The 26,916-nt window shown below is 35.8% G+C and overlaps 1 protein-coding gene across 1 annotated transcript; it reads right to left on the reverse strand.

Annotated features, from left to right (window-relative positions):
- Positions 1–12,089: 12,089 nt before the first annotated feature.
- On the reverse strand, positions 12,090–18,543 carry LOC140880714 (glycosyltransferase-like At2g41451). The gene is made up of 11 exons (XM_073285398.1): positions 18,160–18,543; positions 17,163–17,312; positions 15,612–15,664; positions 15,197–15,305; positions 14,961–15,095; positions 14,724–14,768; positions 14,249–14,436; positions 13,976–14,117; positions 13,195–13,241; positions 12,950–13,037; positions 12,090–12,851 (listed from the first exon to the last, which is right to left on the reverse strand). Exons 1-11 carry the CDS (start codon positions 18,499–18,501, stop codon positions 12,570–12,572), a joined length of 1,581 nt encoding a protein of 526 aa, XP_073141499.1. The 5' UTR covers positions 18,502–18,543; the 3' UTR covers positions 12,090–12,569.
- Positions 18,544–26,916: the final 8,373 nt, after the last annotated feature.

A 26,916-nucleotide genomic window follows, 5' to 3' on the forward strand; every position in this document is an offset into this window, starting at 1 on the left:
CAAAAAACTTGAATATTCGGCTATGGGGCTGATGAAGGATGAAGAACATGGCTGAGGGTTGGAGATGGCGGCCAAAGGGGAGAAACGTGATTTGCGTAGGTTTAGGGAATGATTTAAGCTATAATTAAATTTAATCACACTAATTAAGCTAACTAGATTATTATACCATAAAAATACATTTAAAACTCATAATTAAAAATATTAATCTGATAACATAATAAAAATCCCGAAATACAATATTAAGGGATTTTTAGAAGTTTTTAAAAGTCATTAAAATGGCTTAATTTGGAGAAAAATGGAATACTATATATATACACTTATAAATACTAAAATTTTCATGAAATAATAACTTAAAATAATTTTTTAAGGCTTATAAAAATTTCATAAAATATTTTGTGTGAAAATCCAACATCTTGTACGTCCACGGTCCCGTCTACGCGATCAAATAAATCATTTACTCAAAAATCTGAAAATTCAATAATTGCGGGTTAAACGCTTAAATAACTTAAAATCATGCATATAATTCACATAAAATTCACATAACATCATTTAAACCCAATAACAAATTTTAAATTAATTATTTTCCTAATTATGAATGCGAATTTACGTATGAAAAATATCGGGTGCTACATAACCGACACATTTTGTTTTAATTATTTTTTATTTTATAATTCATATGATTAAATAATATTAAAAATGTAGTTACGAATATTACCGACACAAGTTAAAATAACTTATTTAGAGAAATCGGACACAAATCAAAATTTGGGGATAATTAATGATTATGTCCCTAAAGTTTTCTAACTTTCTCAAAAATATACTAACACTTTTTTCAGGGCTAATTACGTCCCTCTTTTTATAAAAAGTTTCCCTGATATGTCGTCCAAACTAAAAATTTCCTATACTACCCTTATATTAATATTTTGTATAAACATTTCCCAAAGGCTAAAATTGGTATCAGAGCCTAGGTAATTTTATTCAGACTTTATATTATTCATTAAATCATACTTTTTTTTGTTGAGAAAGAGATTTTCAATAAACCATGGTTTCAAAAAAGATTTTGAACCAGAAGGATTTCATTTATATGAAATCCCAAAAACAAGTGAATCTATTTAAAATAGATTCTTTACAAAACTTAAATAGACTTAGGTCTTATATACTCTCTGAAGAGATTAAGAAATATGATTTCTAATTCTCAATTTCTAGAGATCACACCAGATTCCTCTAAACTCTCCGGAGATCTTAGAGAAATTCAAAAAATGGTACAATACTACAGTAATCAGCTGTACGAAATACCTCGGCAGATTGGAGAAATCCTTAAGAAACAAGAAGAAATTCTTGTAACTATAAAGGATCTTCAAACCAAAATCATAAATCTAGAACACACTTCTAGTTCTAGAAAGGGAAATACAGGAGGAAGGTTACCACTCTCTTTTGGTATCGAACCTCTGTTACATCAGAAAGGTAAAACCAAAATGGTTCAAAAACCTTTAACTGATGATGAAATGATGATTAATCTTATAAAGAAAGTATCAGAGAAAAACACTATCTGATGACTACTTTAGAAAGATTAAATCTCGATGATCTACAAGATCTTGCGGATTCTTTTGCGAATCTCAAAGTAGTAGATCTAAAAATGAATTCCCCTGAGGGTGAACAATCCATAGGGAATCCCCCTAGATATGTGGTTAAAACAGAATAACCACATAGTGAGTTCCATGTTGGAAAAAATTCACATCCAGCCGGAACCAGATCAAGAAGGAGTAATATACCAATACATCAAACTCCTTATGGAAAAACTGTTTTAGACCCTATACATCCTTATGGGGTTATGTTAAACCTGGATGTTCTGGACTTCAAAAACAGAGAAGATCTTATAGATGATTGGACATCGGCAATGAGAATAGCAGCAGGAACTTTAGATCTCAATAAAGAAGGATTTATCAAACTTCTGGAAATGAGTCTAATGGGATCTGTCAAGATAGCTTGGGAAATGACCATGCTAGAAACCAAGGAATCAATCTTAGCAGGAGAATCACTTAGCGAGATTGGAGGAAGAATGGACACCCTTTTTAAAGCACAATTCATAGGGGTAGACTATTTCAATAATCAAGATACAGAGAAAAAGAAAAGATATACTCAAGCTCTGTATAGCCTCGAGTTACATGATATCTGTTTAGTTGATGAATATATTATGTTATTCACCAAATACAGATGGAATTCGGGAGTTGAAGAAAATATAGCCATTTAGCTATTTTTCGCAAAAATGCCAAGCCCCTGGAGAGAAATGCTGATAAAAGAATATGTTCCAGGTAATCTTGATACATTGGCAAGACGCGCCTTCTTTTTGAAAGGTAAATTGGCGGAATGGTGCCATATGGCAGCATTACAGAAGAACTACAAGAAAATAAGGGGTATTAATAAGCATACTCCTCTATATTGTAGAGAAAATGATCTCCCTACGGTTATAGGGAATAAATCACAGGGATTTAAGAGGAAGAAATTTAGAAATAATCCCTACAATAAAAGAATGAAAAGTTCTTGGAAACCAAGAACATTTTGGTCCAAACAAAAGGCCAGAGCCTATAGATCTGGTAGAAGAAGTGGACCTACACGAGCATCCCCAGCAAGACTCTCATCACAAAGCAGGGGAAGAACACCATCTAGAAGAACTCATACGAGAGCAAGTGAAAGTTTTAAGGATTGCAATTGCTGGACATGTGGAGCTAGAGGCCATATATCTACAAACTGTCCAGAAAACGAGAGAAAAGGAGTTAAACTCTTTGAAGCAAAACCAGATATGGATGATGCGGTCTTCTTTCAAGATCTAGTCCAAGTATATCAATTTAAGGATATCCCCTCAAATGAAAGTATATACGAAGAAGAGATATTGTTTAACCAAGATGAATCGGAATTAGAATCAAAATCAGAATAAAGAAGAAGTGTTTCGACACGAAACACATGAGAGTTTGACTGGGTTTTTTAGTCAAACCACGATATCTCATAATATGGTCCAAAGGATTATGAGAGAAAATCCAACATTACAAAAGTACCAAGGATTTTCGGCAGGACAAGTAGAAAGAGTCTTAGGCAACCTAGGGCTTAGACAAAGAAGACATCATTTGATTTACAAAGTATCCAGAAGAGAAATGGCAATCCCTATGGAGTTAACAAGTAATCAAATAGAGATGCAGTTAATTCATTTTGAAGAAGTAAGAGAGGAATTGCAGAAGCTGAAAAGTGAGGTAGCAAGAACGATGTCTTGGATTCATATTGGAGCAATCCATATAATGATCAAGGCAAATTTTAAAGAAGGGATAGATTCACCCATTGATATCATAGTATGTGATAAAAGAATGGGAAATATCCAAGATGCTGTTCTGGGTACGATCTCAGGAAATCTATGTGCAGGGAAAATTGTAGGAGTTATTTATCCAAGAATAGCCTACAATTTAGCTAACAGAGACTTTAGTCGAGCCTTGACGTTGCATCAAAACTTCAAGGAAAAAAGATTAATGAAGGAAGGTAATAGACCATATTCTATTACCTATCAAATTTCATATGCTCTTTCTAATACTCATCATTCTGAATTATTTATTAGAAATGAGTTTATTGAAATTCCAGAAATCTTTGGGAAATTTGCTCAAGCAATATACCCGGAAAGAATCGAGTTTCCTTTAATTCAAGAAACAGACATTCAAATACAAGATAAACCGGTTCTATACAGAGATCTTAAAATAGAACCCCGTAGGTTATCTTTCCAAGGTGACCGAATGACAAGTCGAAGGTGGGAAAAATCTCCTATTCAGGAAATTCCACCAGAAGAAAAGGAGTTTTCGATAATAGGAAAACTTAGATCTCCAGAAGGATGGAAAGAAGTCAAAATAGTATTCGAAATTACAAGTCACAAAAACCAATTTTCTTGTAACTCGATTTACTATTTAGAGCAGCAGGTAACAGGAACTTACCAAGCATTAATAGATATTGGAGAATTAGAAGTTCAAATCTGTGGAATTCCAGGAAAAAAAGTGGATCAGCTCATTCTTGGCCTAGAGTTTCTGGAGGACCATAAACCATGGAAATGTTTTGAAAAAGGAATAGAGTTTATGGCAAAAAAAAAGACTTGGAGGATTCAATAATAATTCTACGAGATGGAAAACCAAGACAATTGGATAAGGCACAATCCCTTAATCAGATTCGAAAACTCTGTTCACAAACAGAGGAAGAAGCAATTGTTGAAATTAGTAATTCATGAATATGATTTACTAGAACGCATTGAGGAAGTAGAAAGGAGTAACCATACTCTACCTTCTGAAGCCTTAGGAAAACTAAAGGTGAATAGTCTTAATCGGATTACTAAGGTACAACATAGTCTGTTAAAAATGGCGGGGCCATTTAGTAATCCCTTTAAAAAATGAATACAAGTCCTTTCTCCATATACATTCGGATTGGTATGTTGTATGAACAATATAAGGCTGAATAATTTGCAGCTTATATTGACTCGGGAGCAGAAATTTGTACAGCAAAAAGGGGAGTCTTCCCTGATGAATGTGAAGAAGAATTGCCAAAAATTGCTGGATGAGATTTCTCTCGAAGAATTTTAATTCTTTGCAAAGGAATAAAACAAGCAGAGATCCTTGTGGGAGGAGCAGGTCAAACACCCTGGTACAAGGTAAAAACACCACCAATCTATTTTCATGATACAGGAGCAGACATCCTGTTAGGAAATAACTTCTTATAAATGTTTAAGAAGTACACACAAGACAACGAGTCAAGAAGACTTATGTTCACTACAATTTGTAATCATAAAATTATCGTTCAAAGACTCAAGGTTGCTTTTTATCGACAATTACTGATAATATTTCGCAGCCAGCGTGGTGATAAAGGACAACTTTTTCACCCAAAAATGAAATATCCAAGAAGGTTTGGAGAAACCATGTTGAAAATAACAAGAGAACAAGAACTCCAAATAGAGGATATGGAGCTTCTCAAAGTAACTCTAAATCACAGAGATATATAGTTAGAAAATAAGGTATCCCTTGAAGATGTCAAAAAGAGGATCAAAGAAAGTTACAATGAGTATCCTTTGGCATGGTGGGATAGAAATCAACTCAAAGCCAGTCTTACTCTAAAGGAAGGCAAAGAGTATGAATTTGTCAGATATAAGCCTATCTCAATTAACATAACAGATCAAAGGGATATGAGAATGATTATCATGGAACATTTGGACCTTGGTCTAATCAAAGAAGGAGTTTCACCATATAGCAGTCCAGGTTTTCTGGTCAAAAATCATGGTGAAATAAAAAAAGGGAAACTCAGGTTAGTTATTAACTACCAAGGTATTAATAAAATCCTGGAGTTTGATGGGTACTTCATACCCAGTAAAGAACATCTAATTAGCTGTGTACGAAATGCTAAAGTGTTCTCAAAATTTGATTGTAAGTCTGGATTCTACTAGATTCGAATGGAGGAAGGCAGTAAGAAATTTACAGCCTTCTTTACACCACAAGGACATTATATCTAGGAAGTTATGTCTATGGGATTGGCTAATGCACCCCAAATATTTCAAAGAAAAATGGATAATATTTTTAAAGATTATTTCAACTTCATGTTTGTTTATATTGATGATATTCTTATAGCATCAAAAAATATAGACGAACATGTTAAACATTTAGAGATTTTCTCTAAAATTTGTAAACAAGAAGGACTGGTTTTATCTGAAAAGAAATCAGTCATAGCCACAAGAAAAATTGAATTCCTTGGGATTGAGATTGATGAAACTGGAATAATTCTACAACCCCATATTGTGGAAAAGGTAAAAAATTTTCCAGATAAACTCAAAGATGTAAAACAACTTCAAAGTTTTCTAGGAGTAGTTAATTTTGCAGGGATGTTCATAAACAATCTGGCAATGTACAGAAAGGTGTTCAGGCCTTTGTTAAAAAAGGATGCAAGGTTTATATGGACCGATGACCATACTAAAGGGGTGAACCAATTAAAGGAGATATGTAAGAATCTTCCAAAAATGGCTATACCCGTGGATGAAGATGATCTGGTGTTATTTACGGATGCTAGTGATGAATGGTGGGCAGTAGTGCTTACTAAGATCACTTCGGATGGAGAAATACCATGCAGATACTGTAGCGGTCTTTTTTCAGAATCTGAAGCTATCAGATGGCATATCAACGAGAAGGAATTTTACGCAGTTAAAAGGGCTTTCGAAAAATGGTCATTATTTTTACTTGCTAAAAAATTCACTTTGAAGGTTGATAACACTCAGGTAAAAGCTTTCCTAAGGAATAAGATTGAATCTAAACCTGAGAAAGCTAGGTTATTAAGATGGCAAGCTTTATGTCAAAATTATATTTTTGATATTGTTATTATTAAATCTCATGAAAATATTCTTGCAGATTTCTTAACAAGAGATGGAAGGAAGTGACGTAGATTCCATCATGAAAATGCAGAGGCATCTCAGGGAACACCTTGGGCTGCTTCAAACCGAGTTCAACTAGCTTGTCCTAAGTGCTGATATGGCGGGCAGGTTACAACAAGCTGATCAGATCAAAGTATCCAATCGAATCATAGGATGTATACAAGCTCAAACTCAACTATGGGCTGCTATTCAAGGGCCAATTATGCGTGCCATAGAAAAACCACTGGTTTCTCAAAAACAAGAAATGTTAAAACCATTGGTTTTACAAGAACAAGAAATACAGCCACCGGTTGTAAAACAATATGTTGAGGATTCTAATACTCAAGAAACAAGCGCTAATCTATCATCAGCTTTTGATGATCTAGATAAAACAACAATTGATGATGATAACTCATCAAGTCAACCCTCCGCCTCTGGGGTAAAAGAGAAAGAGATCAATCTTAGGCCCCACACCGACAAGGGCAAATCTAAGATCTATACTAACCCAGCTGTCATTTCTCCATTTCAGGTTTATCAACAAAGATGGGAGAAATTAAGCACAAGAAGTGAAATCAACCCGATCACTTGCAGGGTTGATGTTGCAGGAATATATCCAATGGTTTGGCTAAAAAACAATGTCAATCCTAAGGATGTAAAGCTATGGTATGAATTTGGGGCTCTAGCCTCAGTTTATACAACTTCACCAGGATTCCAGGAAATATCACAACTACCAAAATGGATTCAGGAAGCAGTCCAAGAAACATGGGCAAATAATGATCATTTGTTCAGAGGAGATGTGCTCGAGTTATACTTCTTTAGTGCAGCTCCAGAACCAACAGGGAAAGGATCACACGAGCCCTTTCATTTCATCAAGCTAAGGAGACCTGACATAAATAATCAAAGATTTATCAAGGATCCTATATCTGAAGAAATATCATTGGTGTCCACTTTTGGAGAAAATGAAATCTCAACTAGAAGGGCATGGGGCATTTGGGTTTGTCTCACCGAGATGGATAAGGTCAAGTTTTCGTTCAAATTTTATCAAAATTCTGTGAACGAATCATTCCTGTTAAACACAATGACAGGAAAAAATACGGCTTTTGCGGAAGAACTCTTCGAAAATAAGAGGAACTTTTTGTGGAACAACAAGCTAACGGAGAGTAAAGAAACTCGCCGAAAATTTTGTAACATGGCTCATATCGGAAGATGGTCAGAGAATATCTGCCCAGAATGTCCAAACCAGAAGGAGCCAAAATTCGGAAAAACCTTCAAACCCCGAATGGATCGAAAAGATTTTTTCGAGACAAGCAAAGGTGGAAAGGGACCACCAAAACCGCGTTTTCCCAGGGGCCCACTGCAAAAGCAAAAGATGCCCCGACAACAATAAAGAAGGCATGTGAGGAGAATAAATCCAAAAAAAAAAGTTAAGCATGTGACTCCTCCACTAGTAAAAGATGCCATCGGGCATGTAACTCTCCCACTAGCAAAAGATGCCATCAATAATGGCATAAAGAATTCAAGACAGCTGTAAGATTCCCTGAAGTTTCTCGGTGAAACGAGTGGAACTTCGGCTATAAATACAGGATTTTGAGGAAGCTAAAGACATCGATCATTCCCTTCAGTTTTCTTACGAAATAAAAATTATTGTAATATTTCTCTTTCTAAGTTTGTGTTACATTTCTGTTTCATGTATTTCAAGAACAAGGCTACTATGAGTAGCTAAACTAGTTATCTCCTCCTCTTCAAAGGAGGTTGATTTATGTAATAATATGTTGTCTGAATAAATTTCCTAAGTCTCTTGTTCATCCATGCTTATATTTTATAATTAATTTTATATACCATATGCTTTAAGGTAGAAAACGAATTAAGGTTGTGCTGGATGTCGTTGAAGGAGCTTGTGCAGAAACCATCTGTTGCGACTACGTGGTTGAGTGTGAGGAGCACTTCATAAAACTCGGCAGGTATGACCCGACGACACTATGGTCAAAGAGGTATTTAATTTTAATTAATCTTACGAAAGCATGATGGGCTTATGCATAACTTTAATAAAATTGGGAAATAAAGGGCAGAATAGGTATTATTTAGTTTCAAGGACATGTTCGAGACACTTTTTAATTGAAAAGGGATATTTTCAGGATACGAAAAACAAAAGGGATATAATTGGCTCAATAACGAAACTAGAGGGATATATTTAGGAATTATCCCCAAAATTTGCACTAATAAATCAAGGTTACAATTTATTTAATTATTTCTTCAATGCATTGCCAGCGTACTACATGATAATTGTGTGCTCGTCACTATTTAATTAATTATATTATTATATTTGAAATTTGGGATGCGTATCAAACCACGTACATCTGAAAGTATAGTCTTGCTCGGTGAATCACCAGAGTAATTTACCTCGATTATTTCTTCTATGATGTCGTAATAGTCCGACGTCCCATCACTAGCCACACCTCGAACATGGACCCCTGAATTATATGTGGCTTTGTGAGTAGTATCTTCTTTCGTGTGAAAATTGAAACCATTAACACAATAACCACGAAGACACTTGACTTTTCCGAGAGGCTCGAGAGCAAGTTGTTTTATAACTGGTGAGATGTTATAATCTTGGCTTGCAATTTTCTACAAGTGCATTTAATGTTGGAGAAACAGTTAGTGTCAATAAAACATAAATGACGATATAATAACATTGAATTGACCAAATGAGTTTGTATTACATAGTTTTTGAACCACGGGAAAAAAATGTAGTTGTAATTGTGTATCGACGTCAGCGTTACTGATGCCTGGGACACTTGATCTCAGATGGTTCTCGTACATTCTGTATCCATTAATAAATCTGAAATCAACTTTCATGTGATATTATGTTAAACACGTGTGTAATAATAAATATATTTTAATAAGGTACTTACTCAACAAAGGACCTCGTCTTAGCATAATTTAACAGCATATACGTCGCAACAGAATGAAATTTATTGTTCTGAAGGTGCCTAGACTTAGATGCACCAATAGGCCTGCCCGTAGCTTTGAACACTGATATAGTATCTGTCACTCCCTCATTCACATCCGCTGTCATGTTTCTCCTTGCCTTCATCTCCCTTGTTTTGATTGAGTCACTGAAATAATGCTGACAAAATATGGAGGCTTATTTGACCAGATATGCATTGCAAATCGATACTTCTACGCGTGATTTATTCCGAATTGTTTTCTTCAGATTATGTAAATATCTTTCGAATGGATACATTCATCTGTCTTGCACTGGCTCACAAACAAGGGCTTCGTACAGGAGATGTACACATAGATGTTCCATCGAGTCGAAGAAACTTGGTGGGAATATCTTCTCCAACTTGCACAAAATCATTGGTATTTACTCGTTCATTCTTAGAACGTCACTTACTTTGATCTTACGTCCAGTCAAGTCCGCAAAGAATAAATTCAATTCCGTCAAAACCTCCCACACTTCTTTTGGTAATAGCTCTTTGAATGCGACAGGTATAAGTCGTTGCATGAACACATGACGATCATGGCTTTTCAAACCAAATACGCGTAACTTGTTCATGTCGATGCACCGAGACATTTTAGAAGCATAACGGTCTGAGAATCGAACATCTTTCAACCATCGACAGAGAGCGCGTCTTTCTTCTTTTTCGAGGGAATATATCGCCTTTGGATATCTACCTCTACCAAGATCGAAATGCAACTCTGGTCTTATGGACATGTCGACAAGGTCTGCCTTAGATTTTGCGTTATCTTTGCTCTTTCCCGGGACATTCATTATCGTATTGAAGATGTTATCAAATACATTCTTCTTGATATGCATCACGTCCAGATTATTTCTGACCATGTTTGAGCTCCAATAAGGAAACTCCTAAAAAATACTTCTCGTCCTCCACCCGCTTGTCACCATTTTGGATAACTCTTTGTTATGCTCTTCGGCGTCCACTTCGTACAATGGTAGAAAATCATATGTGTCCAACTCGTCGAGTATCTCAAATCCGATTCTTGTAGGCCGGAAAGTGTGCGACATAGTACTACCACTTCTGAAAAGGTTTCTATTCCAGAGCAATGGATGCTCGACGGGAAGAAACTTTCTGTGATTGTCAAACCAACAAGTCTTCCTGCTATGTTAGTATGAACGTCTCCGAGTCTGACATACAGTGTGGACATGCTTGTTTACCAGTTGTGCTCCAACTGGATAACATTGCGTATGCGGGAAAATCACTGATCGTCCACATCAGAGCTGTTCTCAAAGTTCGTATAAGAGTGAATGTCGTACGTAACAGCTCCGTCAAACCAGAGTGACAGAAGTTCTGCCACGAGTGGTTGCAAAAATACATAAAGTTTTTCCTTGGGATTCTTTGGACCAAGAGCAAGCGCAGTGAGGAACATGTACTCATCTTTCATGCACATCCAAGGTGGCAAATTATATGAAGTCAAAATCACAGGCCACGACGAATACTGCTGAACTAACTTCCCAAATGGTTGGAAACCGTCAGCTGAAAGTGATAGTCTCACATTCCTGATCTCGCCTGCAAAATTAGGGTGTGTTTTTATGAAATTACGCCAAACAGGTGAGTCTGATGGGTGAGTCATCATTTTCCCGTCATACACATGGTCGTGGTGCCACCGCATGTGTGACGCCATTGCTTCGGAGGCATACAACCGTTGGAGATGAGGGTGAGTGGGAAGTATTACATCCGCTTATACGTGATTTGCTTCTTATTCTTCCTAGATCCACGGATCGAATTTGTTTGTAGCGCGGATACTCACAAAATCTACATGCGGTCAACTCGCTGTCCGGACCCCAATATATCATGCAGTTGTTGTTGCAACAATCAATTTTCTCGACCGACAACCCTATATCCTTACCTAGTTTCTTGGTTGCATTGAAGTTTTTTGGAAAATTGTGATTGGTAGGACATAACTCTGTCATCAATTGACACATGTCATTATAATTTGTTTCAGATATGCTATGCTCATATTTCATCTTCAACAACCTTGCAAGAACAGACAACAAAGTATGTCCGTGTGGATTCCCTTCCCAAATCTCCTTCTCCGTCGATTTGATCATATCATATAGAGCTCTGGCAATGAAGTTAGGATCCTCCTCGATTACGTTGACGTTGGGATCCTCGACGACATTAGCGTCAGGATCCTCGTTCACCACTACTTCCTCAATAATAACATGTTTGTAATCATAAGAAGGTTTTTCGAATGCGAATTGGTATTCACTGTCAGAATATGTGTTTGGATCCATTGATGTTGCGAAGTTAGGTGGCAAATTATCTACTAACATCTTATACTTTTATATATCTTGAATAAAAAAATTATCCAATATTTTATGTATCTCGGTATAATTTTTTTGTTATTTTTTATTTTATTTTTATATAATAAAAAATATTTTATTTGTATATTATAAAAAATATGGCAATTTTTTAAAATATTAAATGTTAGTGTTTTAAAATAAAATTTTAGTTGTTAATGTTGAAATATTTAATATTTATTTTTTCATTAGATAATCAAGATTTCATAATTTAAGAAAAATATATATAGCTTAAGGAAAGTATATGTAAGTGCAAATTTGTCTAACAATTGATTGATTATATGATGTGGAGTGTTATTAACACTTTTTGGAGTGTAAATAACACTCCCCAAATATAAATATAAAAAATATATATAATATTTTATGAATACACTCATGCATCCAATGTGACAAACCAGCATATAGATTGGTTGGTCACGAAGCAGCATATTGATATTTGAGTATTTGGCGTTCAAAACACACATATCAAAGACCACAACTGTGATACAAATAAAGCTCCAATTTTTTACTGTACATCAAGAATCCTGCTCATAAATTTCTAAATTCTATACATATCAATCAATGTCAATGTCCCTAAAACACGGAGTTGTGGAGCTGATATTGCAAGAAACACCTCCCCTCAGCCCTCACCCCCCCTCCCTCCCCTTTCTCTGTTTGGGCGTCACAATGTAAACCTCCGCTTGGGTAATAATGATCGGGAATAGCCACAGATTGAAACAATTTAGAACCCGCTTCTTGCCTAATCTTTCCCTCTACTACACAGGAGAAACACGATTCTCCTCGCTTCAGTTGTATAACAGAAAGGGAAAAAAAAGCAGCAATCTTGCAGGAGAATCATGCTTCAATCGTGCGGTCATCATTCATTACAGGGGGAGATAATGGTGGGATAGCTACTTCATGGAAAAGATATGAAGTCGTTTCAAGTGCTTTTCTGGACGTCCCTCGAGGATCTTTACTTCTGCCTAATTTTCTTGACGGAAGCGACACAGAAGCAGCAGCAGCAGACGAATTGTTGTTTTCGATGGACGCTAGGAATTTGGTTTTTGAGTCAGATTTGTGAGCTGATGCGATTATGGATTCAAATATGCCAGATTCCCTCAAACCTTGAATGATGGTCTGGTAAATATAAAGGAAAGAGCAGAAATCAGATATCGCCATGAATAGCCAGGTCAAAATATTTCTTATCCAAGATTGCATGACTTAATTAAACTTACCATAGGAGCATAAATTCGTGTTAAAATGCCCTTCCTCAACAATTTCAAATTTAAGGTTCTATCAGTCCACACAACATGCTCGCGATACCTGTAGCAGTGAAGCAAGGTTGTTCAACTCAGTTGAAAAGTACATGAATAATCCAAACAATTGAGGGTACATGGATATAAATCCTGTTACATAAAACTGCAAGTAGACAGGGGAAATCATGAGCAGAAAGAACTCGAGTTTTTTAGGCGGTTATTACCAGTTTAACATCTCCTCCTCTGTAGCAGTTGAAGCAATTATAAATGCCTGAAAAAGAAGCAATATTGTCTGCATGAAAGAACTTAAAAAGACTGAGAACTATAAAATTCCAAAATCAATTCATCTAAATTGTCGACTCCAATGGCAGCCAAAAGTTAACAGTCTCTGGTCGAAAGAGGTCTGGCAAACTATTTCATTTTTCAGATGTCAAAATTTTTGAAGTGAAATTCACATTACGTAAGCAACCATTGACAAGTGAATGCTCGAGTTTTTTTTGTAAAATGTACAGTCTACTACTACTTCTTAGACTTGGAGAAAAAATATTAGTGAGGAATTTGCACTTAAAAAAATGATAGGCACATTGTAAATGATAGCATCGTTGCAAATATTGTGGAATGATAAGGTTTTGAATCATCCTTTGTATTTTTTTTTCTACTTAGATATCCTCAGCACGTACAATCCAAAGGGTTAAATGGACATTAAAAGCGAATTATAACTTTCTAGACTTGCACGCCATTTTAAAACTAAACATGCTTGTTAAGACATTACGAGCATCAGGAAAAAAATTTCCCTGGTCCATCAGTTTAAGAGATATGGTGTCATCATAGTGATTTACCATGCATAATGCCTTCTTTCCACTAAACTTTAGGACCACATGCCCCATACCATATTAAAATACTATTGGTCCAAAAATCATGACTTAAAAGGAAGTTCACCGTTACCACAATGGAAGAAGCTAAATAAATAACATAGTAATAAGAATGCAGGTACTTGACGCTCACATCTCTATCAAATTCCAACATAAAACATCGCTTGACGTCATCTTTAGTAGGCTTACAACCACAGCGATCCCGCCTAGAAGTCAAGTCAGAGAACTTCGCATATGTATAATGCAAGACCGCAGCCTCTTCAAATTTGATCTCACTGCAAAATGCAACCACAAAATTGACTAAATGAATGTAACTGTGTGGTTTCCATGCGACAACCAAGACAATAAAAAAAATGGATACAGGGAAATCAAAACAAACACAAATATACTTAACAAGGATCCATACTTTGGAGTTTTCATGTAATTGTGCCATCTGTGCGCACCATTGGGGCGAAGATGATCTTGCACTCGAGCAATCGATTTCCCATTTCCATAAGTCAAAAAGTAGTTTGGATTGGCACGGGTTGATTCTTTATACATTCCAAAATAAGTGTCTTTTGTTAAATGATCATAGTTTCTCTTGAACATTGATACCTAGATGAAAAGCAGAAGAAAGAAGAAGCTAGTTACAATCAATCAAACTACCAATAACTCCAAAAAGGTTCTGTGCAAAAAAACTACTAAATTTCAAAATTTTACCATCAAATACAAAACCAATGCAGATTAACAAGTTCTGTAAGGTCAAATGAGGCAACTGCTACTTTTTAAAAATTAACAGACTATACTTATTAAAATTGTTATGTATCATTCCTCAATTTTTAACCTACTAGCAAGGAAACAGAAAAACACTTAATTCCACCAAAAGGAATCTGAAGAATTACCTCCGTGAAAGGTTCCTTGACATCATCTCGTTCAACACTGCTCTCCTGACAAGAGCATAGGAGGGTGAGTAGTGAGTACATATAGTTTAGTAACAAAATAATGTTCTTCCTATCTGACTAGATGCTCCAACTAATTTCAATAATTCACCAGAATAAAACTTGAACAGGCATGCAAGAGTAGATTATACATGTCACATATGCAAAGAAGTAAAGAAACAAGGACACCAAACTGCTTACGTAGTTGGGAAAGACAACCATGTCCACATTGCTAGGGACATCAAGTAATAGATGCCTCAACGAATATTCTCGAGCTCCAGCTGGATGTATCAATTCATCAGTGTCTAGATGAAGTATCCAGTCCATGCCAGCATCCTGAAATCATAATGGGTAGAAAATGTCACTTGCTCTTTTATTTTTATTTTTTTAAAAAAAAAAACGATGCTAAATTCATCCATGCTTGTAATAATCCATACCCTTGCCATGACAATAGCCATCTCCATGTTAAGAGATTGCTTCACAAAAAGCTCATAATTGCAAGGCTTGTAAAAGAAACTTGACAGCCAGGATTCATTCCAGATTCGGCTGAAGCAGCAATAGGAGAAGCTTGTCAGCAACTGTTATTATATGTAGATTTGTAAATCTTAAAGACAGAACAACTGGTTCTAGGGAGCTAATTTGTTAACCTAGGGATGAGAATCAACAAGTTAACCATTACCACAGATTAACAAAGCTTAACAAATGCATTGATTGATACTTGACTCACTCATCCCTATACCTCGGCTCATGATGCCAAGTAGATGAAATATATAAAGAATCTGGGGAAAATTCCTTTTATATCACAAATTTAACAAGTAATGTTCAAACAATCACAAATCTGATGTGAATTACCTCCTAGCTTGTCGCTCTTCTAGATCTTTGGTTCTGTATATCACTTTCACCCCCTGCAAAATGCATAAAATTGACACTTACTGGTACAATTATAGGAAACCACATTATCAGTAGACTGAAGCAAAACAGCAAATAATTAAATAAACTATTCACTGATGGCATTCATTCTCCCTAGTAGATGTGATAAGGGTGCAACAGAAATGAGGTGAGTTGCGGAGAAAATAGATGTCTAAATTGGTTCATCTACCCTGCATAATTTGAAAAGAGCCCCAATTTAAAGTGGTATCTCATTGGACAAAATAACTGAAATACGTTTAAGAGTCTTTAAGACTGGACAAAATCTGGACTCAGTTTCTTCTCACATATGCTAACATGTACATTAAACAAAGTCATAATTATGAAGGTATTTAATGGAGAGTACCTTGAAATTTATTCTAAATTTGTCGTAGCAGATGATAGGTTTTTATTTACCAAGGAACAAGAACACTCAGAATTAAGAAGGAGAAAATAAGTATTATAAGGAAATTAAGGATATATTGATATGCAGAAAGGATTACAATCCCAGAGACACTGCTCTGTAACTTCCCCTAGCAAATGCTAGTAAACGTAATGAAATATGCCCAATGATTTAACTAACTCCTCACTCCCTCTCTATATTCCCCTTCCCACGTGCACTGCCCTTCTTTCTTCTAGAATATACAATAATGGGCTTTTCATCATTCTTTTGGCCCAATTTACTCTCATTCCTATCAGCAGAAGCAACTTACCGGCCATTTACATACAATCAAGGCATAGAAAATGCTGATTACTGTACAGAATATGACATGCAATTCATTGTGGGAGAAGTGGCCCATAGTCAGCTAAAGTCTACTAATAAGGTATCTTATGTAAAAGAAACACAACATTCAATGATTCTTATATTATCAACATATTCTCGATAAGGTAACTGAGATCCAACAAATCTCATTTATTGAATCAGACGAGGTGACGAAAAAAGTTCTGCTTTAGGATGCAAGTTAGGAATACATTGATGAAGCGAACCACTCTTAAAGGACAAACCAAGAACCAGGTTATCATCCCATCAATCATAATTATTATGTGATCTTTTATCCAAGTGACTCCTTCGAGATAAGAGTAGAGCATATAAATTTATGAGATCCAGTGCAACCAATAAAATCAAACTCAAGCTAGGAATAATGACTAGAGCTCAAGCTCATGATATCGTTCATTACCTTAATAAACAAAATTGATAATTAGAGTTACATATATTAGTATCAAAAATGATTTAAAGAGCTTATAGAAATAATATTTATTTAAACATCATAAAAGTTTTGAATTCGTGTTCAAGTTGGTTATAAATCAAGCTATCATGCCTCATATGTATTGATCTTTGTATTCACCTTCAAGATTAAGATAGCTATATGATTTCAAAATTTAAATAGCAAGCATGATAGTTATGACATGGTACTTATTTCCAAGGCAAATTGTCTAGTATAACAAGAAAACGAAGACAACTAAAGGAATAAAGCAAGACATTGATTACAAACTCACAGGAATGGATTCAAGGACTTCGGATACAGGAGGAGATGCAGCTTTCCCTTCGACAAAAAGAAAGAAATTCGACACCCCAATAACTTTATGATAAAACATCCATGGTAGAATTTGCTCCAAGCTAGCAGATGTACTTGTCGTGATGCATATCTGAACATAGCAGAGCCAAATAAGATCAATAACCATCAAAGTCCAACAATATACTTTTAGGAATGAAAATAAAAAGGGACATCAGAACAGTTTCAAAGAGAGGTCAAATTTATATCAGGATGTCATATGGTAGGGACATTACGAGGCCTTGAGTTTGAATGGGTTTTACATCACTTTCAAAGAAACCAAATAGCATGGGAAACACATGATGCTCAAGCCATCTATCTAAAATAAACATAATTGACCTACAAATTCTGAAAAGTTCCATGAAACCACCCAGACGGCCAATACCCTTTTCGGTTATTAAAGAAGGAACATAAAAGAGAACTAGCGGGTGCTTGATCAGGCATGAGTGGCAATTGTTTAACTATCCCTTATCCCTCGTACTCATACATATCTTGGTCCCAAAGCCAATATCAAACTCCAGTTCTGGGAAAAAATATTGTAACCTTGTACTGCTGACTAATTTTTCACAGAATAGTAAGCTGTGCCTTCAAGAAACTAGGAATCGTCCCCACCAACTTTGCATTAAATACAACAAGCCAGGAGATAAGAAATGATCCAGAAATAAAATATACATTGCCACAAATTCAATAACATTTCGGCAGTCATTATTTCATTTTCTACTGACTGGTTTAGATCAGAGAAATACAAAAACAAAAACATATATGGAAAGAACAATCCAGATTGAATCACAGTAACGTTCAAACACAAGCCGCCAAACTCCTAATCCCCTAAAAATCTAGCCTTCCCTCACGAAAAAATCAAAACCCTTTTCACCTTAACCAAAATAAGTATAACCCACAAAAAGATCAGCCCAGAAAAAAATAAAAAGAAAAGATAAGACCTTGGGTTTAAGATCGGGGTCGAACTTGTACTTCCAGTCCCTGAAATAGGGAAACGAGGCCGAATTGGAGTGTCCCAAGAGCGTGGAGCAATCGGCAGAGCGAGTTGCAGAGGAACGGCCAACAGTGGCCAGAGGGGAGGAGTCCATGCCGGGGAACTTGTAGGATTCATCAGGAGACCATCGGGAAATGGGATCATCGACGCCACCGCCACGCCACTGAAGGAGAAAAGCAAAGAGCGCGAGGGAGAGGGGGAGGAGGGTCAGAAGGAGGAGAAGTTTCGCGGCGAAGGCGTGGTGGTTGGACGGCAATTGGGGTCGGAGAGAGGTGTGTAAACCCGCCATCTGAAGGAAAGGCTGGACCCAGCGATGGATGGTGGGATGTTACCTTTGTAGCCAAATAATAATAATAATAATAATGGGATCCAACATTTATTTCATTTCACAAAATTATAACTATTATTATTATTTAATTATTATTATTATTTTATTTAATTATTTTATTATTTATTTATTATTTATTTATTATTTATTTATTTATTTAATAATAGTTGAGAGGCTTTTAAAAACCGTTCTTAAGAGGACATCAACTTTTGTTTTGATTTTAGTATCTCCTCTCTTTCCTATCACACTAAACCTCCCACCAACTCTACACAAAAAAATATACATATAAAAATAACATATATTTTGCACATGCTTATTTTTGGAAAAATGAGGGATATAGACCTGGTCTTATTTTTAATTCAATAGATAGACCTCTGATCGAAAAGACTATATTGTCTCTGCTTTAAGTGTTTTCTCTCTCCTCCTTCTCTTCTTTCACGTCTTTTTAAGTGTTTTCTCTCTCCTCCTTCTCTTCTTTCACGTCTCTGCGTTGTTTTTGTTTTTTTTTTTTTGTCTTCTTTTCTCACTCTCCTTCCTCATTTTCCCTCTTCTTCTTCTTTTTTTTTATTCACCAAGCGGTCGACCGCCTTGGGAAAGCGTTCGACCAAGGCTTGGGCTCGGTCGACTGCCTTCCCTGCCCAAGCGGTCGATCACCTTGGGAAAGCGGTCGACCAAGGCTTGGGCTTGGTCGACCGCTTTGACAGCTTGGTCAACCGCTTGGTCGACCGCTTGGGTCGACCAAGCCTGGGTTGACCAAGCCGGGCAGGGTCAACCCAAACCATTGTATATCTTTACTATATTATAATTGATAAACCCATTAGAGTAACTAACTTTGGTCATTTTAATAGATTTTCAAATTTATCCTTATAATGTTTTCAAATATATTCAATGATTAAAAGGTAAAAATGTAATTTAGGATTAAAAAACTCCCACATCTTATCCCCACTATCCCACTATCTTAATTTTTAATTATTTTCTTTATAAAATTATATTATGTGCATATGCAATGCATGTGCTTAGGGTACTAGTATATTTTATTGTGTAGTATTATTATCAAAAATATTGGAGGTCTAGTGGTTAGAGTCCAGAAGGAGAGAGGAGAGTCAGGTTCGAATCTTGGAGAGGAGAGAGGGAAGGGAGAGAGGAGGGAAAATGAGTGTTGGACATAATTTTTTTTTCAAAAAAAAAAAAGACAAACTACCCTTAATTGAGACCCTTGACTGAATTAAAAAGTCAAGAGTTCCTTTTATTGAATTGAAAACAAGACCAGACCTATATATTTAAATGGCCCCTATTTCTTTCTTCGCGATATAGACGAGAATGAAAAAATGCTAAGGAAATTTTTTTATTAGGAAACATTACACAACGGATTTTGATCCGTTGTAATTATTGTTGTCTTTTTATCAATACACAACGATTTAAAATATCTGTTGTCTTTTTAAAAAAAAAAAGCGCTCATAGACAACGATTAATAAAAATCGTTGTCGTTGAACACTAATTACCACGGTTTTTGCAAAACCGTTGTCTTAAATTAAAAAAAATAAAATACGACAACGGTTTTTATACAAACCGTTGTCAAAAGCCAAAAGTCAACAGTTTTTGTATATATCTGTTGTATTTTTAGTGTGGTTAATTAGCATATTTATTGTAGTGGCATGTCCTTTGAGTGGACAACACAGCTGCCGACAGAGTTCGAACCTACCGAACTAGGGGTTTGGAGATTCCGAACTCAGCCTTGTCAAATCATCAATCAGAAACCCATATCTGCTTGTCGTGTAGTAACCTGGTCACATTTTACAATATTAATTTGCTAATCATTGTCATAATTAATAAATCATGATTAAATGATTTTTATATATGATCAACGGACCAAGAAATCATATCCAAAACGTCCAAAATAGTCCAGAAGGGGTCCAAGGGTTAGCAAGGATCGGATGATCCAAACCCAATATCGGACCATCCAAATTAACCAGGAGAGTTTGGAAGGAGGGCATGAGTTCGGAAGCCAAGGAACGATCAGACGATCCGATCATGGGATTGGATGTTCCGAACTCAAGTGGGACAGGTTTCCAAAGCTGATTAGATGTGACATCACATGGCCAGATTGGACGATCCAAAGTAAGATCGGACCATCCGAAGTGTAACCCGGACAAGTGTTAAAGAAAAGTATAAAAGTGTTTTGGACGCAAACCAAATAGGGATCGGAACGTCCGAACTTGGCATGCATGCGACGTGGCTCCCATGCAGGTTTGGACCATCCGAACTAATGATCGGACGATCCGAACTCCGGTTATAAATAAGGGCGTGAGAGGCTCATTTTGAAACGTTTAGAATCCTCTTCTCTCCCATAATGACTCAATTTTAAGGTCTTTGAGACTCTTTTATAAAGATTTGTAGTAGGTAGTAGTATTTTTATAGTTAACGGACATTGTTTGTAATTGTAGCAAAGCAGCGGAGCTTTGGAGAGGTGTCCAGAGGTCGTAGCGGAGCTGTGCCCAAGCTTTGGGGCATTTGAAATCAGCGGGCTGACGATGGAAAAAGGTATAGCTCTAGATCCTTATATAAAATAGTGTGTACGCTATAGTTTAATTAAGGCATTTAGAGTATATCAGATGATTCATGGTTATTATGAATTGTAGTGCTGCATGATAGGCTTGGAACGTAGATGAGTGTTTCTATGAACTGCCTTAGAAAGGTACGTAAGTACAAACTGAGATAGCCAGCGAGTTTGCATGCTTATGTGTAGCATATTACATGGCATGATGCATGTTACTGCTTTGAGATATTATGTTGCATGTGCATTTATATTGAGCTTGGATCTCCATTGAGTTAAAATGGTTTTATAGGGTGATCATCCCTTGTTAGAACGTTTTGACACTAAGAGTCACTATGACCAACGGGTCGGTCGGACTCTAGTGATTTGAGGACATTTGGTCCACGTCCAGTTAGGAGTAAGTGGTTGTATCTAGTGGTTTGATTCTCCGAGATTATAGCTCACATTCTAGGCGCCAGTTTGAGTAGATCTCTGATTCGTTACCCAGATATGATACATGTTCATTATATTGCATGCATCATATTTGTATGTCTACCTGTACTAGCATACTGAGCGTTATATGCTCACGTCTAGTTATTTTTTCTGTCGTCTAGACAATCCATTCAATGGAGCAGTTGCAGGTAGTTCTCTCGGAGTTTTGGAGATTAGGTGATGACCAAGACAGAATTGTAGGGTTAGCCACTAGATTTTGTCTTTCTTGTATTAAGTTAATTCAATTGGGTTGTATAAATTTGGATTTATTTACCGGTTGTATTCTGTCGGGTTCAGGGTTTCATATTATTTCTGTAGTTACTTTGATTATGATTATGTATTGTTTAATTGCATGCTTAAGCCCTTGATTAGTAGGTGATCTGTAGTAGCCCTGGTTCTTGTTTATTAATTACAAATGATTAAGGGTTATTATAAGAACAAAATACACCAAGTTGAGGATATTATCTACATGCATGTTAAGCCTCACGTAATGCATGCATGGTAGTATTATTTAATTTTCAATCCAAGCCATGCAAGTGCTATGCATAGTGGAGTGGCATGCATCTTTTGAGGTGTCAAGTAAACCAGGCTATAACCCTTATGCCTTCACGTGAGCAATATGGGGAATTGGACAAGTCATAGTGGAACTTTGAGGTGTCAAAAAGCTTGATCTTGATGACTCTTCAATTTATTATTAAGGGACACGAAGGAATGGTTGCATTGGACTATATTTATTCATTCCAAAAACCTCAACCAAATCATAGTCTTGCATGTGAGAATAAGTGATTTTGGGATTCAAAATATAGGTGTCAAGATCTCCAATTTTCGAAGGAGTAGTTAGCTAGGTGTCAAGTATTTTTCTATATGGTGACACATGACTAAATTTGTGGCTTATATAAGGAATTTAATCGACCATGCAAAGAAGTTCCATCCCTTTAATTCATTTCATTTCTCCCAAGTGTTTTCGTGAGAATTGAGTAGTTCAAAGGATTGGGGTTTCGACTACTTCAAGGAGTTCCCTTTCTTTATGTCTTGTTGATTCTTGGGGTAAGTCGAGATTGGTTGAGGGCTTGTGTATGATTTGAGTCTAGCCATGGTCGGTTCAAATGGAAGCTAAAGTTTGATGGTTCGAAATATTGTATATTACAAAGGCTTGGATTCGAAGGATTCTTGAGAAGATCGGAGTTTGGTGGTGGGTAGCTTGTGATCAAATGAATATTTTATCTTGGGTTCGACCATCATATTCAAAACAAGGAAATGTTTCGAATATGGTGGGTATAAACCAAAGTTAATTTCTCAATTCTTGTTCTTGGAAATTCGAAGAGGAGAAAACTTGTTGGTCTATGTTTTTATTGATTAATGTCTAAAGTGGTAGGTGATTCGTATATGGTGTTGATATCTATCTTGGTTGCACATGCATAAAAAGGAGTCAAGCAATCCAAGATAAGGAGTTGGTTCGAAGGTGGCTTCTTGGTTTAACCAAGAGATTCAAGGGTGCATGATATCATTGAAGCTAGTGGTTCGATAATTGCTAGTGGGAAACTAGGGTGTTTTATTCCAATCTGTTCATATTGCAGTTTCAGGTACGAAAGTAATGTTCGAGATATTCTGACTGAGTTTGCATGTATTATGTGTTGCATTGTTTATATGGCATGATTTTATTTGCATATATTATGTCACGTTATTATACTTCATGCATGATCATATTGAGCCTGTATTTTTTAGATAGTCAGTAGTAAGGTGTTCACCATACTAAGTTGTGGATGGTTGGATACGTGAGTCTTGTGTCAGATCATCATTATGGCTGGACATTTGTACTAGTATCAGGTCACCATTATCCAGTGGGTATAGAAGCCACCTCCTGATGCGACGACGCAGCGTGCTATATACTCTGGGCCCGGTTTGTGAGCAGGATTTCTTGACCTTGTGTCTTGGTACCCGTACACTTGCATACATGCACATATAATATTTGTATACTCATACTTTCTTACTGAGCGTTTTATGCTCACGTCCAGTTATTTTCTGTTGTTTGGACACCCCATTCGATGGGGCAGTTGCAGGTAGTTCTCCTGAGGATTTGGAGATTAGGTGATAACCAAGGCAAGATTGCAGGGTTAGCCACTAGGTTTTACCTTTCTGGTATTAATTTATTTAAGTTTCCGCATTTATCTCTGATTATGATTAACTAATATTTAATTGCATGCCTAAGTTTTTTATTAATAGGTGATCATGGTGTGTGTCACTACATTTATAGTATCAGAGCATGCAATAAGATTCTTTGAGATATAGTGTTGACATTTGGGTTACCCTTGTAGGTTGGATTCAATGACGATAGTAGTCACAGGAGTTGGAATAGCAGGATACCTAGGCCTTTTCAAGATCATCATTGCCAAGATTGGCATCAGAGTTTCGCATTATATGGATCCTAGCAGGATGGATCTGGAAGAGAAGATCCAGTCTTAAACTCTAGGTACTTCTCGAGATCTATTGGAGAGTGGGAAGACGTAATCGTCTAGATTCCCTTTCATCCATAGATGCCCCTGAAGACTCTCCACAAGTAGTTGGAGAGATTGTCAGAAGATCTTGCCAAAAGAATGCCTTATGTGATAAGGAAGGATTGGTAAGATGAATTAAAGATTTTAAATATTTGATGTACTAGTTATTGTTGTATAGTACATCTTTTTTAGGGTAATCTTTCGGATAAGTTGTTTATTACATGGGATTTTAATAAAGATTGTATAGATCCTGGGTTAGTGGTTCAAGTATTGTAATTGTAATCTTCGAGATTATCTTGACTTATTCCAATGGTTAGGTGATCAGTATTCAACTCCAGTAATTGAATGATGCTTGCATAATCGGGTTATAATTATGCATGTTTTTGATTGACTAAATTTTAGATGTTTGATCTAGAATGATCGAGTTAGTCGGTTGACTATATTTAGTATCAGGGATGAGGTGATTCACCAGGGGCATGTATGTTGACTTAGGTTGTTTTCCTTAAAGATAGTTGCTTGTTTTGACCTTTTTAGGTTATGGCCATGAGATGATGTGTTTTCATCATGATTACCAAGTTTAATTACTTATTTTGGGTACGAGTCACTACAATTCAGGTGTGGGTCACTATATTTGCGGTATCAACGCATACATTAGATTTTTGGGATATAGAACTCCCCGTTGGGGTTGATTTTTGTTGTGCGTTATAGACGATAGGACGAGATGACGAGAGTTTCATGAATTTATATCTGTGAGTATGTTTTTTGTGAGACAGTTTCACGGATTTATATCTGTGAGACATGTCGACCCATTTCGTGCAATGAAAATCAATATTTTTAACATAAAAAATAATATTTTTCATGTCTCAGGTCGGTTTCAGAGACCTGTCGTACAAAATAAACTCGTGAGACAGTCTCACATGACTTTTGTATTTATACTTCTTTTTTTCCCATATGATTGGCATTTGCATGAAATCATATATTTTCTTATTTGAGAGAGTAATTATTATACATGTCAAATCACTAAATAGATTGAAAAGTGAGTCATATATATAAGTGAAAAAATATATTTTTTAATTAATTTTGCGTTGATGTGTTTAGATTGATAAATATTCTAAAATTTGAGATTAATCAAAATGACTTTAAATATTATCCAAATTTGTGGTGTGCACCTTCCTAATTTACCTAAGTAATTGCGTTTAGGTTTAATACTAAATGAGACAAGTGTCAAATTATGATGAATGAAAAAAAAAAACACACACACACATCAACCGAGACTCACTTTTAAGTTTTAATCATCCATTCATTAATTTCATCCGAACAAACAAACATATTTTAAGAAGTGTAGATAGATATTTATTTGCTTCCTACACAAATATATGCATCCATCTCTCTTCGGACAATGTCACATCGAACAAGGGTGGCAATGGTGTTGGCCGCCATTTTGACATTCTTCCAAGCATTCCCCTTTGCCAGTATCTTGTACAAATAACTCTCAAATAACAAAGTTTTATAAACTTTGTGGCATTTGTCGATTGATTATCTTCGTGGTTTATCAGAAACAAATTTTTTGAAGGTTTCGTTGTGATTAATTGTTTATCTCGTGATTATCTGTTGCTAGTTTTGTTATAAACTAGAGGTGAATATCCAAAACTTACTAGATCAAAAGATTGCGACAACAACTAGAATATGTTTTGTTATTGAATTGAGGGTGATATTCATTTATAATCGTATTTGTTTTTCATGTCATCAAAGATTCTTATCATTTGGTATCAGAGCTTAAGGTTCCTTTGATCCAAGTAAGTCGTATCTTTTTGTTTTATTCTTCGTTCTTCGTATTCTTCGTGTTCTTCGTTCTTGTTCTTTCGTTCTTCGTTGAGTATTCTCTTCGTCGAATTTCTGTGTCGCTTATGTCTATCTTGTTGCCCAAGTTTCTTGTATCTTGTGCTATAAGTTATTTTTGAAAAAAAAAATCAAAAATTAAAAAAAAAAGAAGAGTATTTCGAAATTGGTGAGGAAAAAAAGGGGTGAAAAAAAAGAGAAGAGAGAAGAAGCGAGAAAACTTATGGCTAAATTTATTGCAGGTAAAGGGAAAGATTTGAGAACAAATTTTTTTAAAGAAGAGAAGTCTGATATAAATCTAGAAGGCTATCGAAAATTCATATTGTTCCAAGATTTTTCTCATAATTTTTCATCGAAATTAGAAGGAACTGGGATCCATGACAATCAAGTTGGGGAGCAAGGGAGCCAAGTTGGAATGCATGGAGCTCGAGGTGGAGGACTGAAATTTATTGGTGACTCTTAAAAGTTCAAAATCCTATCTTCACCGTTCAGAATGTAGTTTAGGATGTTATAAAGCTACAATTCAAATTTTAGCCCGATCCGACGTCTAGAACTCGAGATATGAATTTTTCAAAAATTATGCACAATTTGGAACAGCTTCAGCGCCTAAGCTCCAGTGCCAAACGCCTAGGTGCTAAACCGGGATTTTCACACACTCAATGTGTAGTATGTGTTTTCGGATTTTTGATTATTTTTTTTATATTTTGTGCTATTTTTGAGTATTCTAAGCCTATTAGAAAACTTTTAGATTATATCTTATGATATCTTTAGTTTTATTTTGTGTTATCTTTTATTATTTTGTAGTTGTATTATAAATACAACATATATATTCATTATTGAATACAATACAATGAAGATTATTGATTATTGATTTTTATCAATTATAGTTCTTTTTAGAATTATGACAAAGCTTTGCTTTGTGTATCCAAAAATCAAAGTTATCAAAATTTTATAAACTTTGTGGCGTTTGTCGATTGATTATCTTCGTGGATTATCAGAAACAAGTTTTCTGAAGGT

This window comes from Henckelia pumila, chromosome 2, assembly GCF_033568475.1.
Source record: "Henckelia pumila isolate YLH828 chromosome 2, ASM3356847v2, whole genome shotgun sequence".
Taxonomy (NCBI): domain Eukaryota; kingdom Viridiplantae; phylum Streptophyta; class Magnoliopsida; order Lamiales; family Gesneriaceae; genus Henckelia; species Henckelia pumila.